General features: G+C 51.3%; 2 protein-coding genes and 1 pseudogene across 23 annotated transcripts in view; 2 read left to right on the forward strand and 1 right to left on the reverse strand.

Annotated features, from left to right (window-relative positions):
* DIAPH1 (diaphanous related formin 1) overlaps window positions 1-2,593 on the forward strand; it is an 82,856-nt gene extending 80,263 nt beyond the window's left edge. Inside the window, exon 27 of one of the 2 annotated variants that reach the window (XM_036225155.1) lies at window positions 626-1,166. In XM_036225155.1, the coding sequence (XP_036081048.1) occupies window positions 626-783 (158 nt within the window). In that variant the 3' untranslated portion in view covers window positions 784-1,166. Of the gene's footprint in view, window positions 1-625 lie in introns of both variants that reach the window. The other variant, XM_016124114.2, reaches the window with a different exon arrangement.
* A 2,088-nt stretch (window positions 2,594-4,681) lies between these two features.
* LOC107499678 (protocadherin gamma-C4) overlaps window positions 4,682-20,085 on the reverse strand; it is a 155,491-nt gene continuing 140,087 nt past the window's right edge. For all 21 annotated transcript variants that reach the window (XM_016124126.2, XM_016124122.2, XM_036225163.1 and 18 more), the window contains 3 exons: window positions 18,580-18,638; window positions 11,656-11,744; window positions 4,682-6,701 (listed from right to left, as the gene is read on the reverse strand). In XM_016124126.2, coding sequence (XP_015979612.1) covers window positions 6,475-6,701; window positions 11,656-11,744; window positions 18,580-18,638 — 375 coding nt within the window. In that variant the 3' untranslated portion in view covers window positions 4,682-6,474. The remainder of the gene's footprint in view (window positions 6,702-11,655; window positions 11,745-18,579; window positions 18,639-20,085) is intronic.
* LOC118605678 lies at window positions 14,929-15,047 on the forward strand (annotated as a pseudogene).

Genomic DNA, 20,085 nt, shown 5'->3' on the forward strand with positions numbered 1-20,085 from the left:
GGAGGTGGGGGAGAGCTGGGCAGGTGGGCTCCTGGGGAGAGGGAGGGAGGGAGGGTCAGTGGAGCACATGAGAGTGTGACAGGCGAGTGACGTCAGTGTGTGGCTGCCGCTCGCAGGAATCTCCCTGGCAGCCTGCTGAAGGCCTTCCCCTGCTTGGGACAACTCTCCCAGGGCTGACTGAAAGTGATTTTCACTAAAGAGCTTCCTGGGAGCTGCCAAGAAAACAAAAATAATACTATTTATTAAGCTTGAGGCTGTTTAATTCCAATAACATTACAATGAGAAAATCGATTTTGAGTACTTCACCTCTCTTTAAGTACATATGCTTGAACCCTGTTCTGTCTGTCTAGCTGTATTCGAACCTGTGCTGTTTTCACACAGGAAAGCGAGAGCACGGCTCGCTCTCCTGCCTGCTAATCCTCTCCTATGTTCTCTGTACCCTCGCCCTCCAGCAGTATATTCCACATCTTCTTGGATCTCTACCCTTTCTTCAAAATAAGGGCTGCTGTGACCCGGACAGGGCAGCCACATTTCATGGCTCCTGGCTGAATGTCTGTCCTGGAGTTCGAAAGGGATTGGAAGTTGAGTCTTCTGTGGACAAGATCTCTTATATCTTCTCTTGCAGCCAACAGGAAGGCCGGGTGTGCAGTCACATCTCTGCTAGCCTCGGAGCTGACCAAGGACGATGCCATGACTGCCGTTGTTGCCAAGGTGCCCAAGACCAGTGAGGGGATCCCCACAATCCTCGAGGAAACCAAGGAGTTGGTTGGCCGTGCAAGTTAAGCCGGGTCCTGTGGCCACGCGCTCCTCGGTGGGGCCCCAGACTGTCCTGCCCTTCAGCATGTGCCTGAAGGGTCATGGAGATTCTCCCGTGGAGTGGCCACTCCCACTGCCCTGACCTGTTCTTCTCTCTGGCCTGCTGCTCTTCGTACATCACACACAGCTTCAGCTGCCTGGAGGCCAGAAGGAAAGGGCAGTGTGGGGAGGCCTGAGCCCAACCCAGCCAGCCCTGGCTGTCGCATTACCAAAGCAGGCTCCGTGTTTGCTGCCTTAACCCCAAGTGTCTCCTCTGTTACTCTGAGGCCTGTCTCAGACAAGGCCCGCCTGCTTTCTCAGCCCCGCAACTTTCCAGGGGGCTTCCCATAGGTCAATCTTGCTGGGTTTGTGCTTTTCTTTTGTGATTTCTCTGGCCCTGAGAACAGCATGGGGCTTGTGAGCCTTTGGGCTATATCCCTTCTCTCATTGCTGTCACCTCTGCTCAGCTTTTCTCCCAGCTACTGTTATTTATTACTAGTGGTGTGGCATTGGGAGCTGCTTTTAAGAAAGTGGGAGTAAATCTCATCCTCACTCCACCTTCCTGAGAAAGGCCTCCCAAAACAAAAAGGACCTAGACCACTTTTACCTGTTTCACTGGCGGGCGGGCAGGGCATAGAGACACTGTGGGACCTGCCCCAGCCTGCTGCCATGCTTTATGCCATTGCCTCCCTGGACCCTCTGCACCAGCCCAGGCTACTGAGCCATGGTCCCTCCTCGTGCCCTCCCCAGAGCTTCGGTGCATCTCATCTGGAGTATGGGCTGTATTGTGACCATCCCAACACCTCACCCTCTGTCTCCAAGGAAATGGGAGGTGGAGCCTCCTGGCTGAGAAATTGTTTTGCAAATGGATCTATTTTTGTATGAGATTTTTTTTTTTTTAAAGAAAATAACTCTTCCTTTCCCCTCCCCACTCCATAACATTAAGAGGCTTTAATGGCAGATTCCAGAGTCCCTGGAATTTCTCGCCACAGGCCTCAATCCTGAACAGGCCCCTGGGTGGACCTACATCTCAGCCCTCAAGCCTTCTGGGCCCCTGAGGCCAGTGCAGATTCTCCCTCCCAGCATCCAGTTCTGGGGCAGGAGGAAGCTCTTCTCTGGTTGAGCTTAACCAGGCCTAAGAGGAGTGCGAGCTCTGAGACCACAGAGTTTTTATAAATTTAATATATTTATCAAGCCAAATGTGCAGATGCTAACTGGACGCTCTGGGGAAGTGGGCACAAGGAGTGCCCACACTCAGTGTACCCCTGCTCCCTTCTGAACAGTGGACAGGCCAAACTGTTGGGTGACCCCAGCCACAGGAAGCTCAGACTCTGGCTCAAGGTGACACTTTGCCCTCCTGTGTTCCTTTCATCTTCCCACCCACAGGTAGGGAGAGAGAATGGCACTGTTAGGGCTTGGCCCAGAATTGTGGCTGTTAGAGTAAGGGGGAGCTTAGGGAAGACTAGACACTTGCAGGGAGGCCTAGAGGCCAGGAAGAAAGGGGCCGGGAGCAAGAGTATGTGTGAAGGGGTAACAGCAGCTCCTTTGGGCTATTCCTGAGAAGACTGTGTTGTGAGGGCCAGCTGCTCCCTGGGTCCCCTCCTTCTTCCTGCTGACATCTGGGGCTTTGACCCTTTCTTTTTTAATCTACTTTTGCTAAGATGCATTTAATATAAAAAATAAAAAAGGGAGAAAATGCAAATCTCTTTCCCTTGCCTCTTGGGCTTCTGGGATGTCATCACCTCCAGTTCGTTGGGTTTGTTTCCAACTGTTAATAAAGCATTGAAATAGTACTGCCTTATAGCCTCCTGTGTGACTTTCTGAGCTTGTTTTTTTTTTTTCTTTCCATTCTCATCCAGGCCCCTCCATCTTGTCCTGCCTCACATCCCTGACTGACCTGACAAACCACTATCAAAAGTTTAAGGTTCCTGTCACGTGCCAGACACTACAGTTGAGCAGAGGCCTAGAGATGATTAATACAGGATGGCCTCTGCCCCCATATGCCCTCCCATTAAGTGGTAGGGCCCCAATCCAGCCCTCTCCCCTTCCTCATAGCTGCCTCTTGGCTTGGAACCCTCTTCTTAAACTCAGTTCTAGCTCCCCACCTCCCCATGCCCCCAGGTGTCACACGGTTTCCTGGCAGTACCTGTTCCTCTTTCGCTGAGGAAAATATCTCCCATTCATCACCCCCTCTTCCCTTCTGGTGGCCACAGACCACATTCCACACTAGAAGGGCCTCACTTGGGTGGAAACCAGAGCCTGTCAGGCAGAGGTCAGAAGCTAGAGGTCATGCTCCAGATGACTTGCTGCTCAGAGTCACACTTGTTTGAGCAAGTTGTGACCTGCAGAAAGAAACTTTACAAGCTATGAGCAGGCCCAGAATAGACAGGGAGGGGCCTGGAGAGGACCACAAGCCCATTTGGGCAGGCCCTGGCACTGGAAATAAAAGCCTTTTAAATAACCCTGGAGCCTGGGCAGCTGCCTCCTATGGCTGGGGATGGCTGGGGATGTCGGGTGGACTGCCTGCTTCCTCTCTCTCTCTCCCCAGAGGCCACATGCTTCTGGCTCAGAGCTTTACAGGCACACATACCAATTAGGGGACCAACCACAGCTGCTGCTCACTCTCTGCCAGCGCCTGGAATAGAACCCAGGCGTCCGGTTCCCCGCCCTCCGCAACCTGGCTCTCAGAAACAAAACCCCGCTTCCTTTCAAAAAACAGCGCACACCACCTCCCTCCCGCGAAGGAAAGTCGCCCCCAGATGCTAGGTTGGAAGATTTGGTTGCCATGACAACAGACAAGGAACAGGCAGAACGCACGACCCGTCTCTGAGAGGCTCCAGCAGCGGAAGCCCAGAGACATTCTCCTCCCGCCCTGTGGTTGGGCAAATCCTCCCTGACCCTCCAGATAACCCCAGTGGGTCTGCCTTTCTGTCCTTCCGCACAGCCTTCCCTCCCCCTCTGTGTTTCTTGTAGCTTCTCTGGCTGCGGCAGCCTCGAAATCCCTGTGCTTCGAGGAGGCAGGCGGAGGAGGCGGGGAGATAGGCGAGCCGATGAGTGAATGGAAAAGCACGGAAAGGGAGCGAGGAAGGAGGGAGGGCGATCTGGGTCTGTGGGCAACCTGATTTCCTGCTCGCCCTTTCAGTCCCCTTGACCACCCTCACCCACCCCCGGGCAAGAAAGCGATGAGCTCTCCAATTTCCTTGGCTTTGCTGTGGTGAGGTGAGCGGGAAGGTGAATTCCAGGTGGGGAAACTGAGTCTCAAGCTACAAACCCAGCCTTCGGAGGATCGCCTCGGGCTTTCCCTCCCACTCCCGCGGTGTTCCCCAGCCCCTAGACATGGAGGGTGGAGGGGAGCAGGCAGAGGAGAGCCCCTCCTCCCATGCTGCCGGCAAGGGCGCACGCACCGGGGTGGTAATTTCAGCCGGGAAGGGGCGGACACAAAGGAGACGTCACCGCCCCACCTCCATCGCGGTTTGCCGGGCGCCAACCCGCGTCCGCCCCCGTGTCGTGGTCTCCTCTTCTGCCTGGAGACTGGCGCTTAGCACCGTAAGGGAGACAGCCGCAAGCATCCAACTGCACACTCAATTGCACACTGACACGCCGCGCACAGAAATCCCCTCCCCCACAAAGCACCCGCAAGCCGATTACACACACGGAATACAGATCCACCAGCACGGTCAATCGCACACTATTACACATGCACAACGGTGTTGCAAGCATAAGCAGACACATTTGACAGTCATACACAGACTCACGGCAATGACAAAACCAAGACGCAAACACCATAATCGCCTCCCGATCCCGCTCTTCTTCCAGCATGCACCTCCCAGGTCGCTTCATCCACACGTGCCAGCGGCCTCCATCTCTTACACAGAAACGTCCAACCTTTCAGAAGAAACCTTTTTTATTTTTATTTTTCAGAGAAAAAAAGCCATATAAATATTAGAGTATAAAACTTGCGTGAGACACAGGAAGGGGGTGGGGAGCTACGTGACTATGCAAAGAGAAGCGCTTATAGGAGTCAGTACCGGGGAGGGAGTCGCCGCAGCGCGTGGACACAGCACAAAACACAGCACGGGCCGCCGCAGGCAGATTCAAGGACAGACGGCTACGCGGAGCCCGCTGCCCGCTGCCAACTCGCCATCACGGAAAAGCACACCGCACTACACTATTGGCTATTCTACACCAGCCGAAAAAAGGGAGGGGGCTCTACACTACTTAAGGAAGGGGGTGGGGGTCTCCGCAGCCCCGCAGAATGAACGGGACTCCGGGGGGCCAAACGGGGTGGGCAGAGGAAGGTTTATACACAAGGAGGCACTGGGGACTTTAACCAGCCTCTGGCCACTAGAGGGCGCACTGGGGGGCCTGGGCAGTGGCCTTCACAGAGAAGAAATGGCACCTGGCAAGGTGAAGGACCAAGGCTGGGGAATGCAGGGGCCCCGGGAGAAGCCTGATCCTGGGCTGAGAACTTCTGTCCACTTGGTCCCTGCTCTAGTCCCTTGCCTCCCCAACCCAGGGACCAAGAACGGCCTAGCTGGCCCTCCCTTCCTGCTGGCGAGGGGGCCACACTGATCCTTCACCAGCGGTACCTCTGGAGTACCCAGCACCCACAGAGTCTTCTCTGACCTCTCCAGGGAACCTGGTCCCAAACCTGCTCAGAGCTTCCTTGGACTGTACTGCCAGTTTAAACCCCTTGGTGCTGGTAGCTCAGCCCAGAGCTGGCTGCCTGGGCAGAGCCTTGAACGTGGTGGATGGGGGTCCAGCTTGGTGCTTGGTTTATGGCTGGAATTTGGGGATCTGATCAGTACCCTGGGGTCACACAGAGCCTCCTGAGAGACCCTGTCAACTGAGAGGTCAAGCTTTGTCCATCCCCCATCCACATACACACCCTTCCCTTTATCATACCACCCCATACTGTCTTGGAACATGCAATGGAGTCTCTTATTTGGGGAGGGGGAAGTCACAGCATGCAGTGGGAACATCAAAATATGAGAAACAAAACAAAACAAAAAAAACTGGTCCCTAGGGCATTGGGAAGAGGCATGGTAGCAAAATGCCCTCCCTAAATCTGGCAAGCATCAGTACCACGGGAACCTTGACCTTGTCTCCCAAAACTTGAGCTTGGTCTCAGGCTCTGGAAGGACGTGAAGGGGCTGGCACCAAACCATGCTTGGGGGGAAGTTTGAGAATTGAAGGAGATTCCAAGAGGTCATGATGCCCTTCCAACTCTTCAGAACTATGAGCCTTTTTAAGTCACCGGGTACCTCAACACCCCAACCACCTTACTCAAGAAAGAGGAGCTGTGGAAGGAGTAGGGTGGGGTTGGGATGGGCAGGGGGAGGCAGCGGATGGTTGGGCCTGATTGAATCTGGATGATGGAGGAGTTCAGCAGTAACTAAAGGGGAGTGATAAATGATGTCTACACTAACCCCACCACCCCCTTGGGCATAGCAATTGATTGGATGGGGGTTCTCAGCAGAACTCCCTTTGCATATTCAATCCCAGGGGCAGAGAGGGGGTGTTGACTGGGCACTTGTTTCTGTTTCCCAAGGGAAGCATGGCCTGGGCCCTGACCAGGATCCTGGGGGCGAGCCCTGAAAATCTGAGGCCCAGGCCGGGTAGGGGAGGCTGGGCTGGTTGGGGGGAAGTGGCCCTGTGGCTCTGGGCCCGGCCTCCACATTACTTCTTCTCCTTCTTGCCCGACTTCTTCTTGTTGCCGTTGCCACTTGCTGGGGCCTTGCCATCCCGCTTGCCTGCTGCGTTGGTCAGCGTGGCATTGCTACCAGGGATGTAGACATTCTGGCGGTAGTCGGGCACGTGCTGCAGGGTGAACTGGGGCCCGTAGCGGGCACTCAAGCCCATGGTGCCGGCACCTCCTCCCAGGGTGGAGCTCCCATCAGCAGCTTCTGCAGAGACAGAAAAAGGTCAGGAGCTAAACTTCAGATCCCCAACAGTCACTCTTATAGCACAAGCAGCTAATGAGTGTCTGCAAAGCACCTGGCCCTGACCACGCCTAGCGCAGGGAAGACCATCTCTATCCACAGGGGTAGGGGTAAGGGGATCTGGAACAACAGCCCTGGTTTGATTTCTAACTCTTTTATCTATTCACTTAAAGTAAGAGCTTAAAATATACTAGCTGTTATTTCTCTCAGAGTTGACACTGGCTTGCAAATCCTTGCCCTGGGGGCCTCTCTGGTTTCCACACTAAACTCCTAAGGGAGGGCCTATGACCACTGTTTGTGCATCCTCTTTTCCTTCTCCAATGGGTACCTGGCAGAGTAGGGTATTTAGTAGTTCCGTTATTAGTCAGGAGGGGGTGCTCTTCCAGGCATTCATTTTGGAACAACAATTGACACCTACCATGTACCAAGCCATTTGCTAGATGGTGTACGTGCATGATGGCTTCTAACCTCAATGCAACAATCCAGTTGAGGTATATGGTATTATCCCCACTTTACAGATGAGGAAAGCAAGGCTTAGAGAACTAGAAGACTAGCCTAAGGCCATAGCAGCCCGCGCAGTTTAGAGCAGGGGTGAGCATTAAGTATGTGTGTGGGGGGGGGCGGGGTATAATCACCACTGCCTGCAGCAATGGGGCCCTCGTGACTCCTCTGAGGAGGGTCCAGGAGGGGGAGAGAAGACAGCCACGAGGCGTCTTCTATGAGGCTGAGGTACAATGTAGATGTAGGCTCACAGTGTCAGAGGCAGGGGACGTGAGACAGTGTCCTTCCCAACTTCCCCGCTGTTTGTGAGAAGAAACCGGGGCCCAGAGAAGTACAAACTCTGGCCCTGGTTCAGCATCACCTGGGAGCTCATTCTAAATGCAGACTCTCCGAATCTGCATTTTTTTAACAAGATCTGCAGGTGATATGTACGCACACTGAAGGTAGGGAAGCACAGAAGTAGCTGACTCAGTGGGTTTAAATGAGACAGTGCTTCATCCAGTGCCCGGGCACTCAGGAAGTGCTCACTCATGCCGTTGTTGGGGGAGAGGAGGAAGGGAGGTGGCAGAAGTTTTGACAATCTGCTGAGTTCACGAGGGTAGCCCAGTCATCTGGCAGTGGGAGGGTTAAAGCCCCAGGAATGCCCAGCCCTGCCCCTGCCTGCAGGCAGAGGAACTTTCCTCCCTAGCCGCCCCCCACCCCCAGACCCTGGGAGCGGGTAGAGAGGGTGACTAAAGCTGGAGAGGCTGAGTAATCCTGGGACACCAACCAGGGATTGAGAAATAGGGAGACAGGAAATATTTTCAAAGAGCGGCACAAGAGCGGGGAGGGGCATAAGAGAAGGAAAGGAAAGATGAGCCTGAGCCTTCCCGCCTCCTCACTCCAGCGCTCCGGTTTTTACAGCCTCCATTTCAAGTCCCATGGACCAGAGGGCCTTCAGGAGCTGGGAAAGAAGGGGGTGGGGGGCGCTGCCCACTTCCTGCTCTCCTTCCCCAGGCTGGGCCCCGTCCCTAGACTTTTCATTCCACTGACATTTCTCTGTTTCCCCTAATTGACTCCAGGAGGGAGCCGGGTCCTTGACGGCACCCCCTCCCCTCCCAAGTTTCCTTTTCCAGCCTGGGAATGTAGGGGTTGGGGGAGGGGGCCAGATCTGGCTTCAAGAGCTAGGATTCCAGAGTAATTTAGGGGCTAGACAGGAGACCTCAGGGCCTGGGGGTAGGTGGGGGAAGGAAATAGGGAGAAAGGAGGAGAAGATGGGAGGCAGAAAGACAGGAAGGGCTTGACTGGGTAACCGAAAGCCTGGCCCACCCACATCCTGTGTACACCTAGCATCCCTGGAGAACACCCGAATGGGTGAAAACGACAAAGCCAGCCCCTGGCACCTCCTTCCCAGGAGCACCTGCCTGCTATTGGCTTGGGCCCTATGGCCTGCAGTAGAGATGAGCTAGACGGGCAGAGAAAAAAGTTTTAAAAGAAAGAGGACCTCGCTTGAGGTTTGTCTGGTCAGCTCTGCCACTAAAGGTGCTGTGTGACCTTGGTGGAGGCCCTGCATGATTCAGGCCTCATTTTCCCTATCTACAAATCCAAGGGGAGAAGTTGGATTGTGGTCTCTGACTTCTTAGGAATCAATCTTCCAATGGCCCCTTCTCCTACCCCTGCAAGACCCACACTGGGCAGACCGGGGTCTTCCCTTGGTCCAAGAAAAAAAGACTTTGAAAAATAGCAGGAAAACCTGGGCACCTCTGGCCTGGAGGAGGCAGGAGCGGTGCTGGCCTCCTCTCCCGAGCTGGCCTCTCCTCAGAGAAACAGCTCCAGGCACTGTAACCTCCCTTCACCTGCTGCCCTCCCCACCCCAGGGCTGAGGGCAGCAACTCTTCAGCAGCCTGGTCAAGCCAGGTCTCAGCCTCTTGAACTGCAAACCACAGCCTCCTTGAGAGCACACCTCCTCTCTGAACTGTTTATTTAAAAAGCCTCCCAAGTGGACTCACCCTCTCCCTCTTACTCCCCCTCAGCAGCCCAGGCCTGGCTGGGCTGGGCTCCAGGAACCTCTCTGGCTCCAGGGCAGGGAAGCGGCTGTGAAAGTGAGAGTAGGGCCTGACCCAGCCACCTCCACCCTCCGGGTCTGTTCCCTAGGGCCGAGGAGGCTCACACGCAGGTCAGGCCCTGTGTGGGCAGGAGCCGGGAGCCTTGAGAGGGGAGCCTTGAGAGGGGAGCCAGGCTGCCGTGACCCAGGAGACCTTCTGGGAGGGTTTGGGGCCATAAATACTCCATTTCTGTTTTTATAAAGTGGATTTAGGCTAAAAACGCCTGCTTCCTGGCCTTAGGGCTCAAGGCCACAAGAGCTAAATATACCTGACTGTCTGTTTACTTCCATCAAGAGCCTGACTTGGCATCTCCCCAGACCCTGTGGCCTCCCTCTTTCGGACTTCACATCTGGCCGCTCTAGAATTACAGCCCCCAGACCTGGGCCCAGCTCTCTCTGCCACTTTCCTGTCCTGTTTCCCCTTCACCAACCACAGGCCTGGCCCCAGTCGGCCTCACTGTCATCTGGAGGAGGCCTGACAGATTTAGCAAATAAAAATATGAACTTCAGGTAAACAATGACCAATTTTTTAGTGTGGTATGTCTCAGTACTAATGTTTGGGATCTATTTGTACTAAAATATTATTTGCTGTTTTATCTGAAATTAAAATTTAACTAGGCATCCTACATTTTATCTGGCAACCCTAATTCGAGAGAATAGTGCAGGATGGTGGAGTTCAGCTCCAGACCTGTTCAGCTGAAAGGGAAATTAAGGCTGGGTTTCAAGGCAGACATGGTCACTGTAGCAGAAAAGGCATGAACTTGGGAGTTGGGCTGGATTAGAATCACCAGCCTGCAGCCTTGGAGAAGTGACTTTTCAGTTCTCTCATCTGTCAAATGTAAGAACTGGACCTGCCTCACATTGCTGCTCAGAGGGTTCATTGACGTGAGGCCCATAATGTTTGTCTAGCATGTGCCCGGGACAATACACAGGCGTGGTAATGGTGATTATTCTTCTGGTTTTACCTGGTTCTCTACCTACCAGCCCTCCAGATGTGCTGCGGGGCAGAGCACACTCTGTTCACTATGTAAGGCCAATGCCTTAATCCTCCGCCAGCCTCCCAGAAGCCCCAGGATTTGCTGTTCTAGAAGCTAGTTTCGATTAATAGGCATTATTCTAATTCTGCCTTCTATCTACACCTATAGGTCAATAAAGATAATAATCAATATTTGTCACTATATATCGTGCCCCTACTCTGCCAATTCTGTGCTGAGGCCTTATATTAGGCCCTCACAACACCACAATGAGATATGTTATTATTGCATCCATTCTATAGTCCAATGGTCTCCAGCCTCTTTGGCACCAGGGACCAGTGCTCATATGAGAATCTAGTGCCTGGCGATCTGAGGTGGAGCTGAGGTGGTGATGCTAGCGCTGGGGAGCGGCTGCAAATACAGATGCAGATTCACTAGCTCTCCGTGCCCCCCCCCACCTCCTGCTGTGCATCCAAGTTCCTAACAGGCCACTGACCTGGAACCGGTTGCCGCTGGGGTAGGGGTGGGGGGGGGGTTGGGGACCAATGCTATAGTCGATGAAACTGAGGCCCAGAGGGGTTCAGTAACTTATCTGAGGACCTGCAGATAAATTAGGTGCCAGGATTTGAGTCCATGTTGGCCTGACTCCAAAACCTGTGCTCTTAATTCCTAAGGATATTATTCTGCTTCCCTGCTCAGGACCCTTGTGACTCTCTAGGGACAGCAACCATCATCTTAATTTCTATGGCATGTGAAGTCTTTGTTAACCTGTGGGAAAACCAAAATCCTGCTCTGAAGGTGGGGACAGCAAAAAAGAGAAGGGGTCTCGCATATTCAGAGCGTGCCCTCTCTGCTGGGGGAATCCCCACCCGGGTCCGTGGATTGAGGGCTTGCGTGTGCCAGACCCAGGGCTCCATGCTGTGTGGTGTCATCTCATTTAAGCCTCACAACAGCCCCGTGAGGTCACTATCCTCATTTTCTTGGCTGAGGAAACTGAGGTTTACAGAGATTAAGCAAAGTGATCAAAGTCACAAAGATTTTAAGTGGCAGAGCCTGGACTGGATTGATGCTGTCCCTTTCTAGAGCTAGATGCTTAATCACTACTCCCCTCATCTTCTTGATGGGTCTTTCCCTTGTTCACTCCCCTCGGGGCATCCCAGCCACCCCGCCCTCCCCCCCCTTCCCAGTTCTTCTGCTGTTCCTAACCTGGCTTTATGTTCCAGAATTATGAGTTCTATCAAACCAGCTGAAAGATCTGGAGGTCAGGCAGGTCGATAGCCAGTCTCAGGACATGGTGGCTGTGGGATGCCCCCAAACTCCAGAATTCTCTCATCCCAACACACGCGCTGGCACAACTTACCACTGGCAGAGGCCAAGATCATGGCTTGCAGCATCTCTGTGTCAAACTGGTTGTTGGGCCAGGTGCCGGTTTCGTCGCCATTTTGGGAGCTGGAGAGAGAGTGGGACGGTGAGCAGTCCCCCAGGCCAGCCCAGTTCCTGCCCCACCTCTCCCAGAGCTCCCAGATCTGCTACTCTATCCCTACCCCATGCCCAAGATCTGCTCCCCTTTGGCAACGTAAGAAGTAGTTTATACAATCCTTCAGAAACCAGACCCCCATTCCTCAGTCCCCCAAACAGCTCTCTATTGTCTCAGACACATGTGTCAGAAGCCATGGCCCTTAGAGGGATGAAACAGGGTAACCGGCAACTTGGCCCTCATGAGAGAGTGGTGCTTACCATCCCAGTGAGGGAAATCAGAGCCTCTTCCCAGGGCAGGGAAGGTGAAAATGGGAGAGACTGTGTCAGAGTCAGAGAAAGGGGTGAGAACATTGGGCGGAGGATAGAGGCAGGAGACCCCAGGAGTCAATCCCCAGAGCTGGGAGGCTTGCTAAGCCCTCAGGATAAAACCCACATAAGAACTTGTCCCTCCCATGTTACAAGGGCACCCCCTGACCCTCCCAGACATTCTGCCATCAAACCTCTTCTGAGGCACTTGCCCAGTACCTCAAGCTCTCTCTTACAGTGCAGCAGGACAGACGCTGGCCTCTAGAATGCCAGTTCCCACCCTCTGCCTTGGTAGCCCGAATACAGTTAGTCAGAGGGGGTCCCTAAGCCCACCCAGGCTGGGCCAGGTCCTCCCTGTGGTCCCACTTTACTGCTGCTGTACTGTCTGCTCCACCACCAGATAGAGCTCTGTGGGGTGGGACTGTCTGCCTGCTTCCTCCTGCGGCACCTGATTAAGACTTTTAGACACTCTAAGTGTTAAAAAAACCATGAAGTGATTCATAATTGTGAAAAACGCTAACCCATAGAAGAACCCTAAGCAATTCCAACCTAACGTGGGATTTTCCCATAGTGACTATTTCCATGCTTTTTTGGAATTTTCAAGGATCAAATTATTTCTGTTTTTGAGGAGATGGAAAAGCACTCTGACACACAGTCTATTAGGTGACTTTTGGCAACTGTCTGGCACACCGAAGTTCCTCAATAAATATTTGTTGCCTGAGTGAATGGGAAAAGGCCTATGGAGAGCATTAGGTCACTATGAGGGTTTGGCACCAGGAGAGGGGCTTCAGGGCAGGCCTCAAAGGGTGTGTGTGTGTGTGTGTGTGTGTGTGTGTGTGTGTGTGTGAGAGAGAGAGAGAGACAGAGAGAGACAGAGAGACAGAGAGAGACAGAGAGAGACAGAGAGAGAGACAGAGAGAGAGAACGAATGTGCATAAAGTTAACCAATGAATCTAGGTAAAAAGAGTATTCAGATGTTCACTATATTGTTCTTTCAACTTTTCAATAGGCCTGAAACATTTCAAAGTGAAAAACGAGGTGTAAAAGGGTAAAATCAAGTTATCAGGAGAAGGCGTAGTGTTGTGGGAGCAGCTTTCCAGGCAGAGGGGGCAATACGCCCCGAGGCTGGGGAAAGCAATACGCCCTGAGGCTTTGGCGAGTTCTCAGGACTATGGGAAAGCCAGTATGGCTGCCACAAGGGGAGGTCGTGTCAGGGTTTGCGGCGGCAGAGTGGGGACACTAAAGATTTTAGTCTCATCCTAAGAGCTCCAGAAAGCTACCAAGGTGTTTCAAAGGGGGTTGTCGTAATCAGATTTATGTATTTAAAGATCGTGTTTGTTCCTGTGAGAGGACTGAGGGCTGGGTTACCTCTAGGAGGACAAGAGGCCTGTGATAAGGCCTCAGCCACCTCAGTCTCCATGAAAATCCAGAATTCCTGACTTGCAGTCTCACTGAGCTGTCTCTGGGTCTGCCTGAGGTCACAGGGCTGAGGCAGACAGGCTCAGGCCTAGGAGAAGGGCCTAATGGGAATGAGCAGGGAGAGAAGATGGGGGCGGGCAGCCAGGAGGAGAGCTTTGGGGCTGTGGGGTAGACAACAGGGTCAGATACCACAGATTAGGGGTACACCCTGTGGAGGTGGGTAGTGGTGTTGAGGGAATAAGGGCGAGTAGAAGAGTGAGCCCGGAACCATGGTAGGCCAGGCAATAAGGAGGATTCTAGGAAAATAGCTTTCTATTTGTTTGTTTGTTGAATGACTGCCCAAGCACATGGACAGGCTGTCAGCTCTTTGAAGCTGGACAGGAGATGAGTGGAGTAGGAGAGAGAGACTTCTTTTTTAACTATTTCCTGAGAGCTTCCTATTTCTGGGCACTGGGCTGACTGAAATACGTATGTGTGATATATAGTCTATTTCAGCCTCAGAACCACCTACACGTAAGTATTAAAATTATCCCTATTTTCCAGAAATCAGGGCTCAGAGAGGTTGAGAAATTTTCCCAAAGTCACACAGCTGGTAACTGGCAGAGCTGCAACCTGGGACAGTCTAGTGTGACCCTAAAGCCTATGCTCTTAAGCACAGCAACATACTGGGCTTCATCAGAGAGGCCCTGGAGCCCCGGCAGCAGGTGTCGGGGACTCTCCTAGGATGTGGGAAATAACGAAAAATAAAAGTGGAAGACAGAGACTACATCTAATTGGCCACTTTCCAAGCACCCACTAGGTGCCGGTGTCTGTGACAGGCTCTAGGATTTAAAAGATGATAGATACAGTCCTTGCCATAAGGAGCTTGTAACCTGGTTTGCTGGGTGTGTGGGGGGATGGGGGGAGCATCCCGGGAGCTAGGATTTGGTCAAATGCTTCTTGCATCAGGCTCAAAAAAAGGAGAAATCTGGGAAAGCAACTCCTGACAACAGCCTAGATTTAATTGTGATAGAAGTAAATGCATGTATATATATTTTTAATGTATTAAAAGCTTATCCATATTTTAAAATATACAGATATGTCCATATGTGGAGCTATTATGCAATAATTAAATGACTTTCAAAGAAATTGTTACTGACATGGGGAAATTTTCATGATCTATTGCAAAGATAACAAAAAAGAAGCTACAATATTAATGGACGGTATAATCTCAATTACTACAAAGAAAAAAAAGCTAGGAATGAACGTTTTCAATATTCCATGAACAAATTCATAAACAATTTATTTTAAAAAACAGATTGAAAAGAAAAAAGAAGCCTATGCATGTTTCTTGACCTCATTTTAAAAAGGTTTAGAAAGATACACTTGAAAGTATTAATAGAGCTTAAGAGAGTTGAGATAATGCACCAAATACAAAATGTGGACCATAGTCTTTCGCCATGCCACCCTGAACAAGCCCGATCCCGTCTGATCTTGGAAGCTAAGCAGGGTCAGGCCTAGTTAGTACTTGGATGAAAGACCACCTAGGAAGACCAGGTGCTGTAGTTTATATAAAAAATAAGGGATTGTAAACTGACAAGGTCCTTGCAATCTGTGAGGTCAACCAAGGGTTGCCTCGCCTAAAAAAATAAATGTGGACCATAATTTGAATAAACATGCAAACAACTTAACAGAAAGATATATAATTGGAAAAACATAAATACCAACTAGATATTAATATTAGTTTATTAATGTTATTACTAATATATTATTAGCTTATTAACATTTTTAGTGCTTATATATTTCTAAAAAGAATTTTCTGTTAAAGATAGTGAAGACTCAGATTAAATTATGTGATGGCTGAGATTTTCTTCCAAATAATTCCAGGGAGGATGGGGGTGGAAACTGAAGTAAAACAAGATAGGGAATTAGTTGAAGCTGAATAGTGGCCCACGGAGGTGCATTATACCACTCTCTCTACTTTCATATAGATTTGAAATCTTCCATATTTAAAAATGTTAGTGATGGTTTCCCTTGGTTGTGAAATTATGAGTGCTTTTTCTTTTAAATTTTGTTCTCTGTTTCTCATGTTTCTATAATGAGCATGTATTATTTTATAAGCAGGAAAAAAGAAACTTTCTATTTGTTTGTTGAATGACTGCCCAAACTAAGGGAGTGCCAGGGATAGTGTCTCTCAGAGAAGTGAAAGGGGAAGTGGACCATCAAAGAGAACAGAGCAGGGACCAGAGGAAGCCAAAGGGAGATTCTCTGGAAACAGTTGCAGGTTTGGCCTGGGTTAGAGAAGAGAGAACTAGCCTGAGAAAGGATAACTGGCTTGCTGGATTCAGAGCTTGAGACAACAGCTTCTGGGATCTGGAACCAGGGTTAGGCTAAGAAATCTCCCGTCTTCAGATCCTCACTCCAATTCACTCATCAGAATGGCAGCAAAGCAAAAAACTCCCTGTCATTCTGTTGATACTGAAGCCTCAGCACTTGGAATGCTCTTAACTCTTTCCTTCAGCTGGTTAATTCGTATTCATCCTCCAGATCTCAGCAAAGCCTCATTGCATATCCTCCTGCTCCCCGACCAGGTCAGATCCCTATTTTATGCTCTCACCACCAGGTACCACTTTTCATAGCACTTATGATAACTGCAATCTTAGATTTATTTTCTGTGATTATTTGGTTAACTTTTGTCTCCCTCAACAATGTAAATTCCCGAAAGCAGGAACTATGTCTGTTTCAAATGTCCTACACCTAGAATACTACCTGGCCTTAAGTACTTACTATTTATTGAATGAATGAAGGAGGGAAGTCACAGTTGCTGGCCTGGGTCCCTAACTCTTATTCATCAGGGCCACTGGGTCACTTTGGAGCTGTTTCAGAAACGTGTGTCCCATCCCCCTCGGAGTTAAGGATGGGAGAGCTCCTGAGCCTTCTCCATCTCCCTAAGAGCTCCTGCATGCATTTTAGGTCCACGGTTCTCTTATTTGATAAAAAAGAACTTGAGGCGGGAAAAGGTGCTCAACCCAGAGGGCACATCGGAGGCAACTGGTGGGGCTTCCAGGTTCAGTAGTGAATTCTGCTTCAGGGCCCGTATATAGCCTGGGTGGGCGTGAGTAAAAGGGACACAGATTGCCCTGTCCTTCTCATCGGGGCAGCTCAAATGTTACTTCCTCCTGGAGGTCTTCTCCATCCCCTTCCTCCATTACACTCACATTACCCTCTTCTTCCCAGAACTTGCTATGATTTGAAACTACACTTTTTTGTTTGTGATTCGTTGTCAATTTTCTGTCTCCCCTGCTGGCATGAAAGCCTATGAGTTCAAGGATCGTGTCTGCTTGTTCACTCTCTTGGGGACTGGCCCATAGTAGATACTCAACAAACATTTGTTGAATGAATGAATACATGGACAAACACATGAATGACCTAATGGTTAACCTATGGAAAGGCTGGCGAGGCCTTTCCAGGAGGTGTAAAGGCAGTCCAAGCCTCCTGGTTTGTTGCTTTCTAGGGACCTTCTAGGAAATGCTTTGAGATCTGATATCAGTGGCAAGACTGCACTCCCAGGCACTTGAGTCTCCACTATACACCAAAGCCTCCTGGGTTCTTGTGGCAGTGAGGGCTCCGCATCTGTAGCATCTGGGGAAATGTGGGCAGCAAGTGTCTGGGAGGTGGGAGGTGGCCCAAGCTCTGTCAACCTCTCTCCCCAGGGCTCCTTAGATTCGTCCAGGCTCCTGACTCCTAACAGGGAGGCCTGGCCCAGAGCCCACCCCACTCCCCTCAGACCAACAGAAGATCTTTCCACTGAAGTTTCCCTCCTCCCCCACCCGCAGGGGGTTCCTGTCTCAGCAGGAATTCGTACCAGATTGAAATGAGCAGCTGGGGCAGCCTGGATGGGAGGGTGCGTGTTGAAAAGTGTTGATCAAAGGCTCTGTGTGTGAGGGGCAGAAGGAGGAAGAGAGGTGGGGACACATATGTGTGCTGGCTTGCCCAAAAGTACAAAGGATCGAAAGACAGAGTAAAAGACAGGATAAAAGAGAGACAGAAAGAGATAAAGAAAGAGAGAGAGAGACAGATACAGAGAGGCCGAGAAACAGAGAGGAAAGCGGAAATAGTGAGAGGCTGAAAAGCAAAGACTGGAGACAGAACACAGGGACACTAGCAAATGATGAAAGAAGGAGAGACAGAATAGAGCTCACGGTCAGAGACGAGGAGGCAGAGACAGAGAGAAAAGGGGAAACAGATTGAGACTAGGAAGAGTCACATTTATTCATTGATTCCATATTTATTGAGCACCTAGCCACAGCGGGTGCAGTGTGAGGAACAGAGCAACACAAGTAGACAAGTAGACAAATGATAGGATGGAGAGGCAGCAATAAAGACAGAAACTGAGAGACCAAGAGAGGGAGAGGCAGAGAGCACAGAGACACAGAGACTGAGGGAAGGACTCAGAGATAAGAAAGTGGCAGAGACAAAAGGCCTACAGGCCTAGAGGGCAGGACCAGTGGGGGCCAGAAGGTAGCCTGGAGGAGGGGCAGGACCAGGGGACCTGCCCTAGGAGCTGTAGCTCATCAGCCTCTCCTCCAGCTGTGCTGCCTCCACTTCCCCCACAGCGGCCTGACACCCCTCCTCTGCCTCTGCTCTTTCCTGCAGGCTCTGGAAGATGCTCTGAGTGCTGACAGCTCCTGCTCTCCTCCTCCTGCCCCAGGTTTCTCTGCCTGAATCCCAGGTCAGGATGGAGCCCAGCTCAACCCAGAACAGGGGGATGTAGGCAATAGAAAGGTATATAACATTTCCTTTTCACCCAGAGATCATCTTAAAACCATCTTCTGGTCTCACAGAGCCCCCAGAAGATAGAAAAAGGCTCGTAGGGTAGGGAGAAGGGAAAGGATAGTGTGAATTGAGCTTCGAAAATAGCCACTTCCTTCTGAGGTCTATGTTTCAGCCCCCAATACACTGAAACCTGCCTGAAATCTGGAACTGAAGGAAGAAGCCATTTGTAGCAAATGCTGAGCCCTCCCCCATCTCCTCCCACGTCATCACTGAGAAAATACTGCAGAGAAGAGGGTGGGCTGGAGAGGCAGAGGCAGTCACCTACCCGCTGGTGCCGGGTCTCTGGGCCTGAGAGAAACGCCAGTCCGTGTTGGGTGGGGCTTGCTGTGGAGAAAACAGAGGGAAAGGGGCTGAGTACCCTGGAGAAATCAGAATGTCACCCGACCCCTGGGATGGGCCTGGAGGGAAGAAGGGGAGTGGATTGGACACAGAGAAGAAAATGGGGTGAGATGGGGGAGAGGTAGACTCATCTCTAAAGACAAATATACCTCAAGTCTCAGAGGCCTGAGGTACCAGAGACAGAGAGATAAGGTAACATTTATCTGACAACGGTGAACAAACCCAGATTCCTTTGCTTAAGAAACAGACTCTTCCCCCCTACCCCCAGACTCAGAACTTCTGAATTGAGAAGTTCCGAGTCTGGGGTGGGGGGGCGGGTATCGAGTGGGAGGAGTGGTGAAGAGAGTCTCCCAGAAGTGGCAGAAGAGGCTTTTAGATGAGAATTCCACCAGCCCTAGAAAAAAATTGATTCAGCTCCTCAGCTGGGAACAAAGCATCCTCTGCAGCAAGATGGCTGCTGCTCTGGGTAACTAACCCCTTTGGTGCCACACTGTGCTGTAATGCATTCAAGAGGGGTACCTCCTCCAGGCCCTTGGCAATCAAGGATCCCTTCCCACAGCTAAATACATTATTAATTTAGGAGTCATGCCAGACTGGGCCTTTGCAGGGCATCCAAGCCCCAGGACACCTCTCACCCCCAGAACTCTGGGCCAGACAATGACTGTGACTAAGGAGGAGAACAAGGCCCCTCTGTTTGGGACAGAGAAAACTGCTAGATGGAACTCAGCAGAGATCAAGCTCCCACAGCCTCCAAGCAGAGCCAACGAAGTCTCCGGGGCTCCCAAGGGGCTGATCTGTAGCCATCTCCCACCTGGAGGAAGGTGTACGATGCTGGCCAGCCACTTCACTCCTGACTCCCTCCCAGCCTTTCCAAAGGTGTATTATCCCACCGCACACTCTCATCGAGCACTCCTAGAGCCATCTCCTCACTGGTCCTGGGATGTGTGAGTAATTAATTCTCATAGTCCCAGAAGCAGAGAAGGAGGTGTGAGCCTCTCCGGTTACACTGGGGAGAAGGAAGACCCATGGCTGCCAAATGACTCATTCTAAGGCTCACAGGTGGCAGTGATATGAGCAGAACCCAGAAACTTAGCATCCCAGGTGCAACAGGAGTCACCAACACCATTCTGGGGCTGCCATGGGGAAGGGCACAGGGATGTCCAGCTTTCAGCCCACTATATTCGTAGCCACAACAGAATCTACAAGGAGATAGATGCAGGTACACCAATAGATTGGAGAAGAGGAGCTGGGCAAAACTCACAACCTGCATAAGGATGGCGGGTCCAAGTTTGTTTAGTTAGGGCTTCTCAGGGATAAGAAGCCCCAGAAGACGGTTCTCTATTTGTAAGTCCCTAAGGGGGAAAGAACTGAACCTCTGCCCCATCCTGGCAGATGCAAATCATCTCTGCTGTCCTCCAGGTTTCCAAGTTGC

Source organism: Rousettus aegyptiacus, unplaced genomic scaffold, assembly GCF_014176215.1.
Source record: "Rousettus aegyptiacus isolate mRouAeg1 unplaced genomic scaffold, mRouAeg1.p scaffold_m13_p_7, whole genome shotgun sequence".
Taxonomy (NCBI): domain Eukaryota; kingdom Metazoa; phylum Chordata; class Mammalia; order Chiroptera; family Pteropodidae; genus Rousettus; species Rousettus aegyptiacus.